We start from the raw sequence: 15,635 nt of genomic DNA on the forward strand, positions 1-15,635 counted from the left end.
TGATTCCCTAATTTTAGCCAGGCTCATTGCACAGGAAGACTTGTTTCTTTCGATTTTTTTTTTTTTGACAGAATTTCTGTAATTACGGTGCTGAACCTATATCTCGCGCTTCTTCCTCTCTCAACACCTAACTGTGCGTTTTAGCCTTCTCTCCAGTCCAAATCCAAACCGCTGCCGGCCGGCCAGAGCTGGGGCCGGTTCTCCGTGTTATCAGGCCTTGGCTGTTTGCTAATGAGACTACTTTACCCTGGAGCTGTCCTAAGTACTCCTGTGAAATGCCTGTCTATATTTTCTCTCTCTCTCTTTTGTATTCCTGCATGAGTGGATGCAAAGTTAAACGAGTTGCTTGGAAAGCCAGAACATGCTTCTTTTTACTAAAGCCCCAGAACTTACCCCCTGTTAAAGCACAGTGCCCTTGCCTTGTCCACAGACCCTCTAAACCCCTGGCTGCCGAATTGTTGTCATTTATTTTCTCTGGGGGTGGAGGGGAATGTGCCCAAGGTTTATGTGGCAGGAGGTTCTAACCTGCGCTGCTTTGACTCCCTAGGTGAGATTTGTGGATTTAAAATTCACGGGCAGAATGTCCCCTTTGATGCAGTGGTAGTGGACAAATCCACTGGCGAGGGAATAATTCGCTCGAAAGAGAAACTGGACTGTGAACTGCAGAAAGACTACACATTCACCATCCAGGCCTACGACTGCGGGAAGGGACCCGACGGTGCCAACGTGAAAAAGTCTCATAAGTAAGTAGGGTGGACAGAGAGCGTGTGCATGTAAAGAAAATGGGTGTGACCATTGCCCCGTCCTCAAAACTTTGTGTGTTTTTGAAATAGGAGGCAGACCATGGTTTTCGATTGTCTACGGTGGGACTGTAGGCTCTCTGAGCAGAGATCCTTATATACGGCCCCCAGCAAAAGCCTGGCACATATCGGGTGTTGGATAAATGAATGAATGAGTAATTTTATCCCACCAAATACTCAAAGAAACTAAGGCCCACCTTGAAAATTCAAAAACCCACTTTTTTCCCAAGGAACATACTTTGTTACATTTTTCTGTAAATTCTGAGGGCGTCAAATTCATTTGTGCAGCTGAAAGAAAGCTGACTTTTGCGCCCTGTCCCAGGTGTGCTCATATCCTTCCTGCCAGTCGAGACCTACTGGTGGACAAGACAGAAATTTTGAATTCTAGCCTTTTCTCCACCACTTACGAGCCCCTTGACATTAGGCAAATTTCATTTTGTTGAGTCTCAGTTTCTGCTTAGTACATGGACTAAAGAAGGAGGGGTGCGTGGGTGAGGTGATGTCACAGAGCCCATTGAGAGTGTCAGGATGGACAGATGGCGTTGGGGTGTGGAGGGTCTTGGTGCTGAGTCCCGATGAATCACTCCTCTTCCTTTTTACGCAGTGTGCTAGTCCTCTTTTTCCTTGAAAAAGACCTTATTTCCGTCAGAGACCTTGTCTGATTCAGCAACACGCCCTGATCCATAGCCCTGCAGTTTTCTCTGTGTGGCCAGGTCTGCCGGTGCCTTAGTGTTCTCATACCCAAGCTGGGGAGATGGAGCGTGGCAGCGAAGGGTTGCCAGGGAGGGCAACACAGAGGTCCTTCATTTGTTGCGTCAACAGTGGATGGTGGCCAGCAGTGTTACTGGTGTCTCCACTCCTTAGAAGCAGGACAGAATGCATTGTAACACTCGTGCAAACCTTCCTTGCTATCTCTATTTCTTACCTCTTCTTCCTGGGGCTCTAATTTTTTCTGGATTTTGCGACAAAATATGTTTTACTTTTCCTGAAGAAGACTGGCCCTGAGCTAACATCCGTGCCCATCTTCCTCTATTTTTATATGTGGGACGCCTGCCCCAGTATGGCTTGATAAGTGGTGTGTAGGTCCGTGCCCGGGGTCCAAACTTGCGAGCCCCGGGCTGCCCAAACGGAGCACACGAACTTAACCACTATGCCACCGGGTCAGCCCCTATTTTTCACTTTTTCATTAGAGAGCAAACAGATATCTGATCTAGTTTATCTCCCTTCTGCACTGCCCTGTCCTATATTGTCAAAGAAAATCCGCGTCTCTTTTCTTTTATGTTACTGCTTTTTTACCAGCTGCCTTATTCCTAGGACGTGAAAGAATCCACCTGAATTCCTGTTTGAACTTTCTGTTGTCTCCACCCTAAATGAAAAACAATGAACAGTTTTTTTAAAAAATCTCCATCCTAAGACTTTAATAAGACAAGATATCAGAAAAGGGAAACTTCAAAATAGGGCAGAGTTTTATTCTTTGGGTAAAAAACAAAAGACACAGCTTTTTCTTTTCCTTCTTTCAGAGCAACTGTCCACATTCAGGTGAACGATGTCAATGAATACGCGCCCGTATTCAAGGAGAAGTCCTACAAAGCGACCGTGGTCGAGGGGAGGCAGTATGACAGCATCGTGCGGGTGCAGGCCGTGGACGCGGACTGCTCCCCACAGTTCAGCCAGATTTGCAGCTACGAAATCGTCACTCCGGACGTGCCCTTCGCTGTCGACAAAGATGGTGAGGACAGAGGAGCGTGCTTTCCCTCCCAAGGGCAGGCAGCCCCGTCTAAGCCAATTGGCTTCAAACCCAAACTGTGTCTGCACGTCAGTGAAACTCACGGATGGAGACGGTCTCAGTCCATTCAGGGTGCTATAACAAAATGCCATAAACTGGCTTAAACAGCAGACATTTATTTCTCACAGTCTGGAGGCTGGGGGTCCAGGGTGAAGGTGCTGGCTGATTCAGTGTCTGAGGAGGACCCACTTCCTGCGTCGCAGATGGCCATCTTCTTGCCGTGTCCTCACACTGGCAGGGAGAGAGCGCTCTGGTCTCCTCCTTATAAGGACACTAATCCCAATTTGGGGACTCCACCCTCATGACCTCACCTCAACCTAGATTCCTCCCAAAGGCGCCACCTCCTAAGACCATCACAGTGAGGGTTGGACTTGAAGATAGGAATTGGAGTGGGCACAGACGTCCAGTCTATAGCAGGGACCTAACATGGGGTGAAGGTTTCACATTTAAGTTTTTACTCTGTCTCCTGAAAGCCCCTTTTCTGGCACCTAAAAGTCTTATGTTCTCCTTTGGGGCCGTCCTCTTTTTCCTTTCCACCCAAGTCTAATAGAAATCCCCCACCTAATGAGCACGGGCTTATTTTCTATCCCCTTACCTTTCACTCAGCATGCATCTCAATAAGACTGACCTTTAGTTGGTCTTGTTTTCTCTTCTCCATTAGATTTGAATCTTCTGCCTCATCTTGAAGATGAAGGTTTATATCTTACTGTCAGACGCGCCCCCATCCTTAGTAGCCGAACAGAATCTACTCATTCTAGAGCTCAGCCTCTTGATTAGGTTATGGCTTCTCGATGATGATAGAGCGTCTGTTGTTAATGCGCAGTGCAGAAGCTTTGATGAGATTATGGACATTATACACACTCTGCAGACATGTGTATTCATGTTCAGAAAGCCAGCTTCTGTTCTGGTGGTTTGGGGTAGGATATTTCTCTCTCTTTCTCTAACAAAGTAAATCTTTTAGCAAGAAGTATTTAATGCATCTTGATGTTGCATTTAAAATTTGAAGTATTTGAATTCTTATCTTTTTTATTCTCTTATATGTTAACTGTTAAATCTTAAAGTAAATATAAAACAAAAAAAAACTTGTAAAAGAATTAATGAAGGTTGAATTGTGGACTCATACCTCTGCGTAAACAATCCTTAAAGATGGATTTAGTGTGTGTTCAAGCTCAGAAACACCAGAGTGAGTGTTAATTACTTCATGCATGAGTTTATTTCCCCGTCAGTATTTGCAGGGGAGAAAGCACGTGCATTTGTGTTTGAGCAGAGGACAGTGGAACCCCAAAACAGCGTGGGTTTGGGTTCTCACTGTTGTTGTCTTCCTCTGGAAGGTTACATAAAAAACACAGAGAAGCTGAACTACGGAAAGGAACATCAATATAAGCTGACGGTCACCGCCTACGACTGCGGGAAGAAGAGAGCGACAGAAGATGTTCTGGTGAAGATCAGCATTAAACCCGCCTGCACCCCTGGGTGGCAAGGTGAGCTTCCTTCTGTTCTCCACCTGTTAACATTCATCCCACAGAAACCTGACGTGTGCGTTTCCTCCTTTCTTTCCACCCCGGTTCGTGGGCCGTGCAGGATGGAACAACAGGATTGAGTATGAGCCCGGCACGGGCGCTTTGGCCCTCTTCCCCAATGTCCACCTGGAGACGTGTGATGAGTCAGTGGCCTCGGTGCAGGCGACGGTGGAGCTGGAGACCGGCCACATCGGCAAAGGCTGCGACCGCGACACTTACTCGGAGAAGTCCCTTCACCGGCTCTGTGGTAAGGAGGCCTGGCCGGCCGTTTTCAGTGAAGGCGAGAGACACTTACAAATGGGCATGTGTATGTGTTGGTGTTCACAATCATAACTAAATCATAATTACACTAAACGTAATCATGGCAAACTAAAACAGAGACTGGCTCTCTGAAATGGCTGTCACTGTCTTACGGGCTAGTTTTCCTACTGGATGGACTTCAGGGGCTACATAAACCCCTAAGAGTTGGTTCAAAACATTACGTGTGTGTGCATTTTAAGAACCACTGATATAAAGTATTTTTCTAACAGGGAATCAGCAAAATAGGGATCATGTAAGTAGAATGGGTTTTAAATGAAATGAGATGTTTATTTAAAGACTGAAGGGAAAAATATAGGTAACGCAATAGCTTTAGGCAAACATGAAGTAGAAAGCTGAAACGCAGGATACTGCCATGTAATGCGTAGTCTGCAGACTTTACCCACCACAGACATTGTGTGGAAAAGTCGAGAGCAGAGTGATGCCAATCTGACCCAAAGCCGGGCTCCCTGGCTTCCCCGTCAGTGGTGGGTGTTTTGCTTGTTATTCTGAGTGAGGTAAAGGCGAGGTGTGCGTGCCTCTCGTGGAAAAGGCTAAAACTGTCCTACTTGGCCAGTGATGAAATACCAGTAACTTCAGTGGGCTCTTCATAACCAGAAGGGTCTGTGTTTCAAGAGCTGCTCAGTGACGGCTCTGCAGGGAGCGTTTTGCATCCTCCTCTGTCTTTTCATGACTCTGATAACAGCAGTTGGCTTTAGGCAGCCGATTTCCTCACATAACTGGAAATTGTCCTGTGTGGATAAGCAAAAGGGAAAAAAGCGTATTCTCTGTGGGGTCATCCGTTGATGAGTATACTCAGGTGTGTGATGACTCTGAGTCCAGATACTCGTAATCATGTACCTAAATATGTGTAACTTAAGAGGTCTGGAACGGTTTCTATTTTAAACTGTCTATATAGGTATAATGTATAAACCTTATTTTCTCTCTCATAATGCCCTTATTTTTTATGGTTTCAAATGAACATTTTCTCAGCAGAACAGTTTAAAGCTGGGAAGAATTTCATATTTGAGTGCTTGCTGTGTGCTGGGTCCTTCCACACGTGTTACTTCATTTATTCTTCCTGTCAGGCCTACGGAGGAGGTGGTGGTGACCTCGTGTTTACAGAGGAGTTAATTGAGCGAGGCTAGGTCGCTTGCCCGGGGTCACACTTTAGGAAGTGGCAGAGCTGGGATTTGGACCAATGTCATCTGTTACTCAAAGGCTCAGGCTCTTCCCGCCGAGTCCTACTGCTCCCAAGATGGGAGTAGAGAAGTCAAGGACCAAGCGAGTGGGAGAGCTTGCAGAGTCGTCTTCTGTGTACAGATTTCAAAGAAATTGAACTTGGCGGTACATAACCACAGTTGTAAAAAGTTTTCATGTTCTTTGACTTAGTAATTCCATTTCTAGGAAATAATCATAGACACACAAAGGTTTCATCAAGACAAAGTTTATCATAGAAAAAAATTTGGGACAATCTCAGTGTCCACCAGGGAGGGGATCTGTTAAGTAAATTATGGTGTATTTGTGCAGTGAATGCTATTCAGACATTTTAAGTTAACCTATAGAAGAGTGTGAGTGGGAGTATGTGTATGAATGTGCACAGCAGGCCTCCATTTTTGTCATATGTCTGTATTCATAATACACATATTTTTATAATATGTATATCTTCATAAAGAAAGGACTGGAAGTGTTGATATGCAGATGTTAATAGTGGGTAAATTGGGGCAGGATTACAGGTAATGCTTCTTTTTTCTTTTTAATATCCATGGTTATTATTTATTAATTTTTTTGTAGTAAAAACCCTTATTTTTGAGGAAAAGTAAACTGGAACTAGCAAATTGTCTAACCAAAGAGAAGTAGAATGCGTCAGTGTGACTTTGGAAGGCTCACGCCTTGAAGTCCTTCACGCAGTGGATGCTGAGTGTCGTGTGCTCTTTAAGGCGCTGTGTCTGGCACTGCAGAGCTGCTCCCTTCCCCGGGCGGCTCCCTGAACTGGACCGTCGGCCTCCCCACTGACAACGGCCACGACAGTGACCAGGTCTTCGAGTTCAATGGCACTCAGGCAGTGAGGATCCCAGATGGCGTCGTTTCCATCAACCCGAAAGAGCCGCTGACGATTTCTGTGTGGATGAGGCACGGGCCTTTTGGCAGGAAGAAGGAGACGATTCTTTGCAGTTCAGACAAGACAGGTAGGGTAATGTTGCTGGAAAGGGCGTCGTCCTTCAGTGTCCGCTGCTGTGGTCCTTGGTGGGGGGGCGCCTTTCTCCTCCCCGACGGGTCCCTCAGGCTGGTTGGTTTGCATACATTGTTCTGTGTTTTGTGCCACTCTGTCCTCAAGATGCCGCCTGGTGTTTGGGCAGTGGTTAGTTTTACTCAGTGGGTTGGGCCATGCTTCTCAGTAAAACCCAAGTGTGTTTGTTTCTAGACTCTGCCTTGGTCCGACTGGAGAGTTCATTTATGCTGATAAAACTGTGTCTTTACAATTCGTTAAAGGAATAGCTTTTATTTCTCCTTTGGATCTTAAGCTGGCGATTTACCAGTAGGATTTCTCTTTGCAGATATGAACCGGCACCATTACTCCCTCTACGTCCACGGCTGCCGGCTTGTTTTCCTCCTCCGTCAGGATCCTTCAGAAGAGAAGAAATACAAGCCTGCGGAGTTCCACTGGAAGTTGAATCAGGTGAGTGAATGGATCGCCCACTGATGGTGATCTTTTCAGAGATTAGCTAGGCACTGCAGCCTTGCACACTAAGAGCCGCTTAGGGCCAGTGTGTATTCATGATTGTTTGATTTCTGTGTCTGTGGCTAATAGGATAGCAAACTTTATCCATTGAACTCCTTTCCACTGAAAGCCTAAGGGTTTTTTTACATGTATGTATTTTTATACATAAAATATTAATATAAAGAAATCATGTTTTATATTCAAAACTGTGTTCTGGATACTGTGTTATATTTGTTGAAATAAGCAGCACTTGCTTAAAAATTGAGACTGAGGTCGTTATATTTGTCTATTCATTATTTAAGGCCTTGACTCCCAAATTGTGCCAGGAATCCCGGGGGGCCTCCGCGAATTCGGGGGTGCCACGGGATCTTTAAACTTTTCAAGGAACCGGCAGTCTTGACATCTTTCAGACACCACCTGGACTGCTGGCTTGAGGGAGTTTAAGGTTTGACATTAGATCACGTTTTGTTCCTTTCGACGACACCATGTTTTTGCAAGGCTGCTTTCCCAGCAGTTGCTGTGACAAAAAGCAGGTATTGTGAAAAAAATTGATGGTACAGGAAAGGAGGGATGCTGTAAACTGAGAAAGCCTTTTCATTAAAATCCTGGCAGATCATTCTCCTCCTGATTTAGGGTTGGGACAAGAAGGAACCCTTTGGACTTAGTTCTCTTTGTCTCATGGAGTTAGTGGGCAGAGCTGATAGATTGTTATATGCCTGTGGTTGCTAAAATATAACATTGTCTAAAACGGTTACAAGATAGATAACTATGTAAGAGCTTAAATGAGAAAGAAAAAAAGTATGTAATGGTAGAAAGATGAAGTGACTGTCCAGCTGGTAGGATTCATCTCTTTCTGATGTAATTTGTATTTACATGGATCATTTATTTCTCAGAAACTTTTATTATACTTTTTTTAAAGAAACTCAGGAAACGTATAGTTCAGCAAAAACTTTTTGCAACATAGGTAGACATTTTAGGTACAGCTCTGTTAATAGTAACCATAGTCTGTATTTATATATTTAATTTCTTCTGATTACATTTTTTAAAACTTTATTGTGAAAAATTTCAGACATATGTAAAAGTAGACAGATTAGCCTAAAGACCAACCCCATGTACCCTTCACCTGACCTCAACAATGATCAGCTCCAGTCAAGCTTGTTTCATTGTTACTCCCCCTCATTATTAATCAATTGTTACCCCCTCGAGAACTACTTAATAAATTTTAAGCACATCCCACATAGAGCATTTCATTCTTTGTAGAGATAATGAAACATGTTTCTCAAAGATAAGCCTAATCACCGTACTTTTTCACATCTTAAAAAAATTAACAATTCTTTAATATCATCAGGTACCTAGTCCATGGGTCAAATTTCAAATTGTAAATGTCTTTATGTTTACAGTTTGTTTGAATCAGTATCCAAATAAGGAGCCATACATTGTGATTGGTTGATATTATACAGTTTGTTTATTTTAATCTATAGATTTTTCTCTTCTCTCTTGCGATTTATTTGGTGATGAAATCAGGCTGTTCGTCCTACAGAGTTTCTTACAGTTAAGATTTGGCTGATGGCACCCCTGTGGTGTCACTGAACGTGCTACACTGTCTTCCTGATATCCTGTAATTTGGTAGTGGGATCTGAAGGCTTGGTTAGAATCGGGTGTGTATGCTCCTGAGCTGTTTAAGCTCCGTATCTGATTATTTCTCTTTCTGTGATGTAAGCACCTGTCGATGCCCAGCGCCACCAGTTCTCGTGGCGCTCGGTGTCTGCTCGTTTGGGTTGTAGGAAGTACGTTCCCAGGGATGGCTCAGGGGAGCGAGAAGTCCTGAGTTCTTACATGTTGTTTTAGTAGTCGGTGGCCTTTATACTGAAGGTCAGTTTGGCTGCATGTAAAAACTCTGGCTCATATTTAAGATTTCCAAAAACAGAAAATAGATCTCTCCATTGTTTTCTTTTTTACATAGTTGTATATTCTAGTTGTAGATCCTTCTAGTTGTGGCATGTGGGATGCCGCCTCAACGTGGCCTGATGAGCGGTGCCATGTCTGCACCCAGGATCCAAACCAGCGAAACCCCAGGCCGCTGAAGCAGAGTGCAAGATCTTAGCCACTCAGCCATGGGGCCGGCCCCTTTCCATTGTTTTCTGACGTAAAGTGTTGCTATTAAACTCTGACAACAATCTGATTTTCTTTCCATTTTAAAACACTTGGTATTTTCTTTTAAGTGACCAAAGGATGTATTTCTTTTTTTTTAAGTCAGTTAATTTTATGAGTATGTCTTAGTTGGGGCTGTTTCCCAGCTATGTGGAGTGCACCTTTTTAGTGTATAGTTTCAGGTGTTTGGGTATTTCAGGAGAGTCTTGGCTGCTGCTGTTACAGTTTTTAGCATTCTCTTCCATCGCTTTGGTTTTCTTCTTTGGGAACTCCCTTCTCTTTTGTGATATTCTTTACCTGTTTTCTCTACCTGTCGCTTTCTGTTTAATTCATTCCTGTATTTTGTCACTCATGTCTGAGTTGCTCTAATTATGAATGATGCTGTTTTATATTTTGGGTCATTTTCCTAATGTCTTTCAGCATGTTTTGAAATGTTGTCATCTCTTTTGTAGGCATGCCTTTCCTTGTCTAAAGGAATGTTATTCTCTTAATTCCTTTTTTCTTTTAAAAACTCCATATGGGATTGAATTGTGGTCCCTTTCCCCCTCGTTTTTACATGAAATTATCTTCCTATACTCTCAAAAGAGAGGGTTGGGCAGCTTGACTGTTTTTCCAGCTTTGGGGCTCCCCCTCCCCTTCTGTTGCTTTCATAAAGTGTTCCAGAACTCTGGCCTCCGCCCCCTGGCTTCTCCTGGATCTGAAGCCCATTGCTTTTCTCCACCTGCTCTCCTTTCCGGGGTCCTGCAGTTACCTTGTCGCCGAGTGTCACTGGGCGTGTTGTCTGCAGGTTAGGTTTCACTCTTGGAATTGCCCTATTTTCAAGGGAAATGAGACAATTATACACTCTTCTTCTGTCTTCTCAGAATCTGCTCATGGATTTTGACCAAATACTACTGATACTTAACTACGATGGTACTCCACTAGTCCCCTAGGAACCCACAATACTTGAAAAACTGGGGGCGGAATGCAGTTGCTTTCTGAAGCAGCTGCATTACAGAACTTGTTTGAAATAGAAACTTGAACTAAAATTAAGATTTTATTTGTCTCAAAAGTGACTTACTGTGCAATTCCTTTATTTAGAAATATGTATTATATACATATATTCTGCATGTATAATAAACGTGCGCTGTTAGAGGCTTGAATTGCTTCTCTGACAAACATCGGGAGCAGCTGCTTTTCTCTTGGGGCTACTTGGTGACCTCTTCATTTATTTGGATGCTCTGTTTACTCTCAATTTTTCATTGGTTCAGTTTCTTAGAATTTAAACATAAATGGGGTGAGCTTTTTAAACATGCACTTTTTAAAGTTTCATCTCACAGCATCTCTTTCTTTACCTGTCTCTATTCTTGACTGTCTGCCTCTTCCTCTAAAGCCAAAAAGCAGGGAATGCCAGGCCTGAGTGGGGCCTTGGGGACTGCAGAGCAACACCCACCTGCCGGCTGGGGAGATACTGGGAGACGGCCGTTCATGACAGGGAGGGAACCCAGTCCCACTTGGCGTGCCGTCTGAGCTGTGTGTTCATGTTTATTTAAATCCTCAACTTTGAATTGAAAAAGAAAATACTACACTGGCCTTATTCTGCAATTGGAGGTATTTTTAATTTTGACCCAGAGAAGGAATGGCCACTTGGCAGGGTGAGCCAGCTCAGTGGTTGGGTGTCAAGCCTGCCGATAGAAGAATTTCCTGGTGTTATGCTCTTGGCAGAAGAGAATTGGGCAGCTCCCTATTCGAGGGCCTGTCGTATGAGTGAGCAGTGCCCCTGATCTGTAACGTCCTAGAGATGATGCTGTTGCCTCAGCTTTTTTGGGCGAGGTATGGTTGGGTGAGATGTATTTTGCTGATTTTTTAAAAATCTTTTCCTTGGGCCAGCCTGGTGGCGCAGTGGTTAGGCACATGTTCTGCTTTGGCTGCCCGGGGTTCACCAGTTTGGATCCCAGGTGCGGACATGGCACCGCTTGGCAAGCCATGCTGTGGTAGGTGTCCCACATATAAAGTGGAGGAAGATGGGCACAGATGTGAGCTCAGGGCCAGTCTTCCTCAGCAAAAAGAGGAGCATTGGCAGCACTTAGCTCAGGGCTAATCTTCCTCAAAAAAAAACAAAATAAAATAAATAAATAAATAAATAAATAAATAAATGATTGTAAGAACTCTTTAAAAAATAAAACTTTTCCCTTTTAGGAAGACAGGTCTTTGTTATGGTGACTTGTTCTCTTTGTCCAGTTGTCTTGTTCTCTTTGTTGTGTCTTCTGATGAGAGGGAAGGTGGACAGTCCACACTCTGGCCCTTCCTCTCGCCTCTCAGGTCTGCGATGAGGACTGGCACCACTACGTCCTCAACGTGGAAATCCCAAGGGTGACTCTCTACGTGGACGGTGTTTCCCACGAGCCCTTCTCTGTGACTGAAGATTACCCACTTCATCCATCCAAGATCGAAACTCAGCTCGTGGTTGGGGCTTGCTGGCAAGGTAAGGGTCACGGGCACCCCTCTCCCGCCGAGTTGCAGGAGCTGAATAATCCTCTCTGCTCTCTTGGCGGAAACAGGCTCCTCTCAGCATCTCACCCTCATTCCTTTATCTTCTCATTCCTTTTCCTGGGCATAGCCTTCTGGGGACACTGCTGACACCGTGCCCCAGGGCAGCTCTACCTGTGGCACACACTAGAGTCGTGTTAAAGGACCGAAACACGCCAGCGCCTGCCCGGGAACCTGGGCTGCGGAGCGTGGCGCAGAGGGAGAGTGGAACTGAGGAGCTATTTTAGAAGTTAATCTGTGTGTTGGAAAGTTGACGAAAACAAAGAGGCAGCACTTAGGCGCAGAAATGAGAGTGTGCTTCGGCCCGGGGCTCTTCCAGAGCACTTAGTGACTGACAGCATGCTGGGGGCACTTCCACAGGTGCTGCAGGTGGAGACGATTCTGTGACGTCTCTGCCAAAAGACCAGGATGGCCTGTGATAACAACACAGAGCCACAGTACCGTTTATTGGTGCTAAGGGGCAGGCGTGTGCCCATGTCTTTACATACATTGTCTCATTAATCCTTGTAATAAGTCTATGGGGTAGAAGCTATTTTTATCCCCATTTTATAACTGAAGACACTGAGGCTCAGAGAAGCAGCAAGCCCAGGGTCACCTTGCTGGTGAATCGTGGCGCTGGGATTGGACCCCCTGAGGCCAGTGTACTCGGCCCGAGCTCTGACCCACGGGACCAGGGCTTTTTAGCCTCTTCTGTGCCGTGAGCCCTTGGGTGTTCTGGTGAAGCCTATGGGCTCCTTCTCAGGATGATTTCTTATTAGTCTATAAAATAAAATACTTTCAAAGGTGACCAATTAAATTGAAATACTGTTATCAAAGTTCTAGGGGCTGGCCCCGTGGCCGAGTGGTTAAGTTCGCGCGCTCCGCTGTAGGCGGCCCAGTGTTTCGTTGGTTCGAATCTTGGGCGCAGACATGGCACTGCTCATCGAACCACGCTGAGGCAGCGTCCCACATGCCACAACTAGAAGGACCCACAACGAAGAATATACAACTATGTACCGGGGGGCTTTGGGGAGAAAAAGGGAAAGATAAAATCTTAAAAAAAAAAAGAAAAGAAAAGTTCTAGAAGACAGTTTGTGAAATAGTAACCCCTGTGCTGCTTTATTCACACATGAACAAGCTTTGGCTGCAGGTCCAGTAAGTGCCGTGATTTCAGAGTGGTGAGGGGCTTGTGACGATGCTGATGTCTGTGGCAGTATGGCACGATGGAGAATATCAGTGATTTCTGTTGGTGACAGAGTTGGTTTCTGCTAATCCGACTGTGGTTTGTTAGCTGACATTTATAACCAAAGGGAAAGCTAGATTTCAGAGCTTAATGAAAGTAAGCATGTAATTTTTCCTGTCCAAATTCACGGACCCCTCCGTCTGCCCTCGAGGTTCACAGACCTTCCTTAACCCTTGCACTTGACTCTGTGTTGTGTCACTTCAGGGTGTCACCGTCACTACCCGAACCTGCAAAACAGACTTTTTCCCCCCTCCCTATGGAAACATTGTACTTCCAGTCAGGTTAGAAATTTATGAAAGAGCCTAATTCCCAAGATAGCTTTGCTGCTTTTAGGAGAATTTAAATTTCATAATTTTCCTGCAGATCCTTTTAAATGGAACGGAATAAGACAGTGTTTTGGAGTGAACCTTTTCAGCAAATCCCCAGATTTAATTTTGGTGACAGTTCCTCCATGAGAAAGTCGAACGTGAGACCAAGGAATGAGGATGAAATTATTAGGGATATAGAGGTTTTTCAGTTGCTATTCTTAAAATTTCAGTTCAAATTTGCTTCCCAAATTAAACAACAGTTTCTGAGTAATTATTTAAAAATTCGAATAAAAATACAAGTGCAAGTCTAAATGTTATTTTATATTCTGGGAGCTTCATTGCTTGGGTTAAAATAAACCCTCAGGGCCCACCCTGCCGTGTTGGGTTCCTGATCTCGTCACAGTGCCTCTGCCGTCAAATGGCGGTCACTTGTTACCTTTTTTCATCTCTTTCTACCATGGCCCTCTCAACATCCTGAGCCAGAAAAATCTGCCTGAATTCCCAAACCAAACACAAATCTTTAAAATTTTAGTTAACAGGGAGAAAGATCCCCTTTGTTCCTTTCGGTGGATGGGAAATCGCTTTCCTTGCACTCTCGCCATGGAGAGCCTGGGCTGTTGGCAGCAGCTTCGCACCATCGACGGAAACGTCATTTCTCACGGTGTGTCCTGAAGGAGTCGAGCAGCTGTGTGTGCTCCCGGCTCACCTGCACACACCTGGCCTCGCCCCGGTGCGTCCCCACGCTGCTGCAGCTCCGGTGCAGGGCCTGTGCCTGGGGGCCGAGAGGAGCAGCAGAGCTCCTTCAGCATGGTCTGGAAGTGGGAATTCTGTCCCCAGTCACTGGGGGTGTGCCTCCCCCGTCTGGTGTGACGCTCAGAACGCAGGGTCGGGAGCTGTGGGAGCTGTCGATGGTTAGAGTCCATAGGCTGCTGCCGATTGGTTATGTTTCTCTGGGTGAGTTCCTTAACCTCTGACTCTCCCTTGCTGCTCAGAAAATGTCTTCTTTTCTCTGTCACTTAGCGGTTAAAGTTTAAACCGATGTGGACTTGTTTTGAGCTTTCAAAAAATACCTACTTGGACACGTGTACCATATACCGGGCTTTGGACACTCTCATGTGCCACCTGGTTTTGTCTGCACAGATGTCTTCCCCGTCAGCAAGGAAGGTGCTGTGCGTCCAGGGTTTGGTATTATCCACTGGTGTGTCTGCCATCAGCATAGCCTGCCTCCTGGGAACGCCCTCCTGAGCAGTGCAGGTTGAGGAGATCAGTGAATCCAACGTACATCTGTTTGTCTTATTTTGAATCTGACCTATGCCTTGGTGAGGAGGATGTGGGAAGACGGAATAAAAGAAGACGACAAAGATGTGTGGGGGTGGTAAATATTGCTTCTGGGAAAAAGGTGATCGAGTCCAGGCTTGCATCTGGGTAGAGCACGTCCCCAAGAGGGACAAGATGGGAGTTTTTCTCTCTGTGTTTTGTGTTGGGAGCTTTTCAAAGTTAATTTTCAAGGTCCAATTTGAAGAGCCTAACCTCTTGGTCCTTTTCTATTGTCTTTGTCTTGCTTTCCTACAGAGTATTCAGGAGTTGAAAATGACAATGAAACTGAGCCTGTGCCTGTGGCCTCTGCAGGTTGCTGGATTTTTTCCCCTACGGTTCACTACTGTTTCATTTAGACAACACATTGACTCATTCCACATTTCGCATGAAATGCCCAAGTTGCATTTTGGTCCCAGATACCATCTGAGCTGCCGCTTTGCCTTATGCTCCCCCCATTGCTTCATGAGATTTCCCTTTTCGCCCATTCTGATCCCAGTTGAAGTGAGGACTCATATGACTCATGAATACGGTGCACTAATGGGATTTTTTTCCTCCGCTCATCACATTTTACCCTCATCCCCCTGCATGAGGCTCTTGCTGAAATCTCCAGGCCACGTTTGGAAGCCACCTCCTGGTTCTCATGTGGCTGAACCACAAGATAGGAAAAGACTCATTTCTAGATATTCTGGCCTGACTGATAGTCAATTTTAAATATGTTTCTTAGAAGTCTCGATCCTTAGCGATGAGTCCCGTGTCCAGCCCTTAGCAGGCAGACGTGCCGCTGCACATCAGTCTCTTCATCCGTAGAAGGACAAGGTTTAGTTCCGCCTGCTTTGGGCTTTGTTAGAGTCTGTCAAGGGCCATTTTCTGGGATTTTGTTTCCCTTTTAACATCTTCACTTCCCAGTTCTCCTCAGTAGGAGGAGACACGCAAGAGGGGACTCCACAAATTAGCCATCGGAAGGGCCTCCATTCCAGGCTTCC

The 15,635-nt window shown here is 45.2% G+C and overlaps 1 protein-coding gene across 4 annotated transcripts in view; it reads left to right on the forward strand.

The window, feature by feature from the left end:
* Nucleotides 1-15,635, forward strand: part of CLSTN1 (calsyntenin 1) — a 66,597-nt gene that overhangs the window by 43,468 nt on the left and 7,494 nt on the right. For 2 of the 4 annotated variants that reach the window (XM_070610902.1, XM_070610905.1), the window contains 8 exons: nucleotides 548-743; nucleotides 2,321-2,529; nucleotides 3,918-4,067; nucleotides 4,168-4,353; nucleotides 6,344-6,592; nucleotides 6,962-7,083; nucleotides 11,578-11,740; nucleotides 14,908-14,964. In XM_070610902.1, the coding sequence (XP_070467003.1) occupies nucleotides 548-743; nucleotides 2,321-2,529; nucleotides 3,918-4,067; nucleotides 4,168-4,353; nucleotides 6,344-6,592; nucleotides 6,962-7,083; nucleotides 11,578-11,740; nucleotides 14,908-14,964 (1,332 nt within the window). The remainder of the gene's footprint in view (nucleotides 1-547; nucleotides 744-2,320; nucleotides 2,530-3,917; nucleotides 4,068-4,167; nucleotides 4,354-6,343; nucleotides 6,593-6,961; nucleotides 7,084-11,577; nucleotides 11,741-14,907; nucleotides 14,965-15,635) is intronic. The other 2 variants (XM_070610904.1, XM_070610903.1) reach the window with 1 other exon arrangement.

Source organism: Equus przewalskii, chromosome 2 (assembly GCF_037783145.1).
Source record: "Equus przewalskii isolate Varuska chromosome 2, EquPr2, whole genome shotgun sequence".
Classification (NCBI taxonomy): domain Eukaryota; kingdom Metazoa; phylum Chordata; class Mammalia; order Perissodactyla; family Equidae; genus Equus; species Equus przewalskii.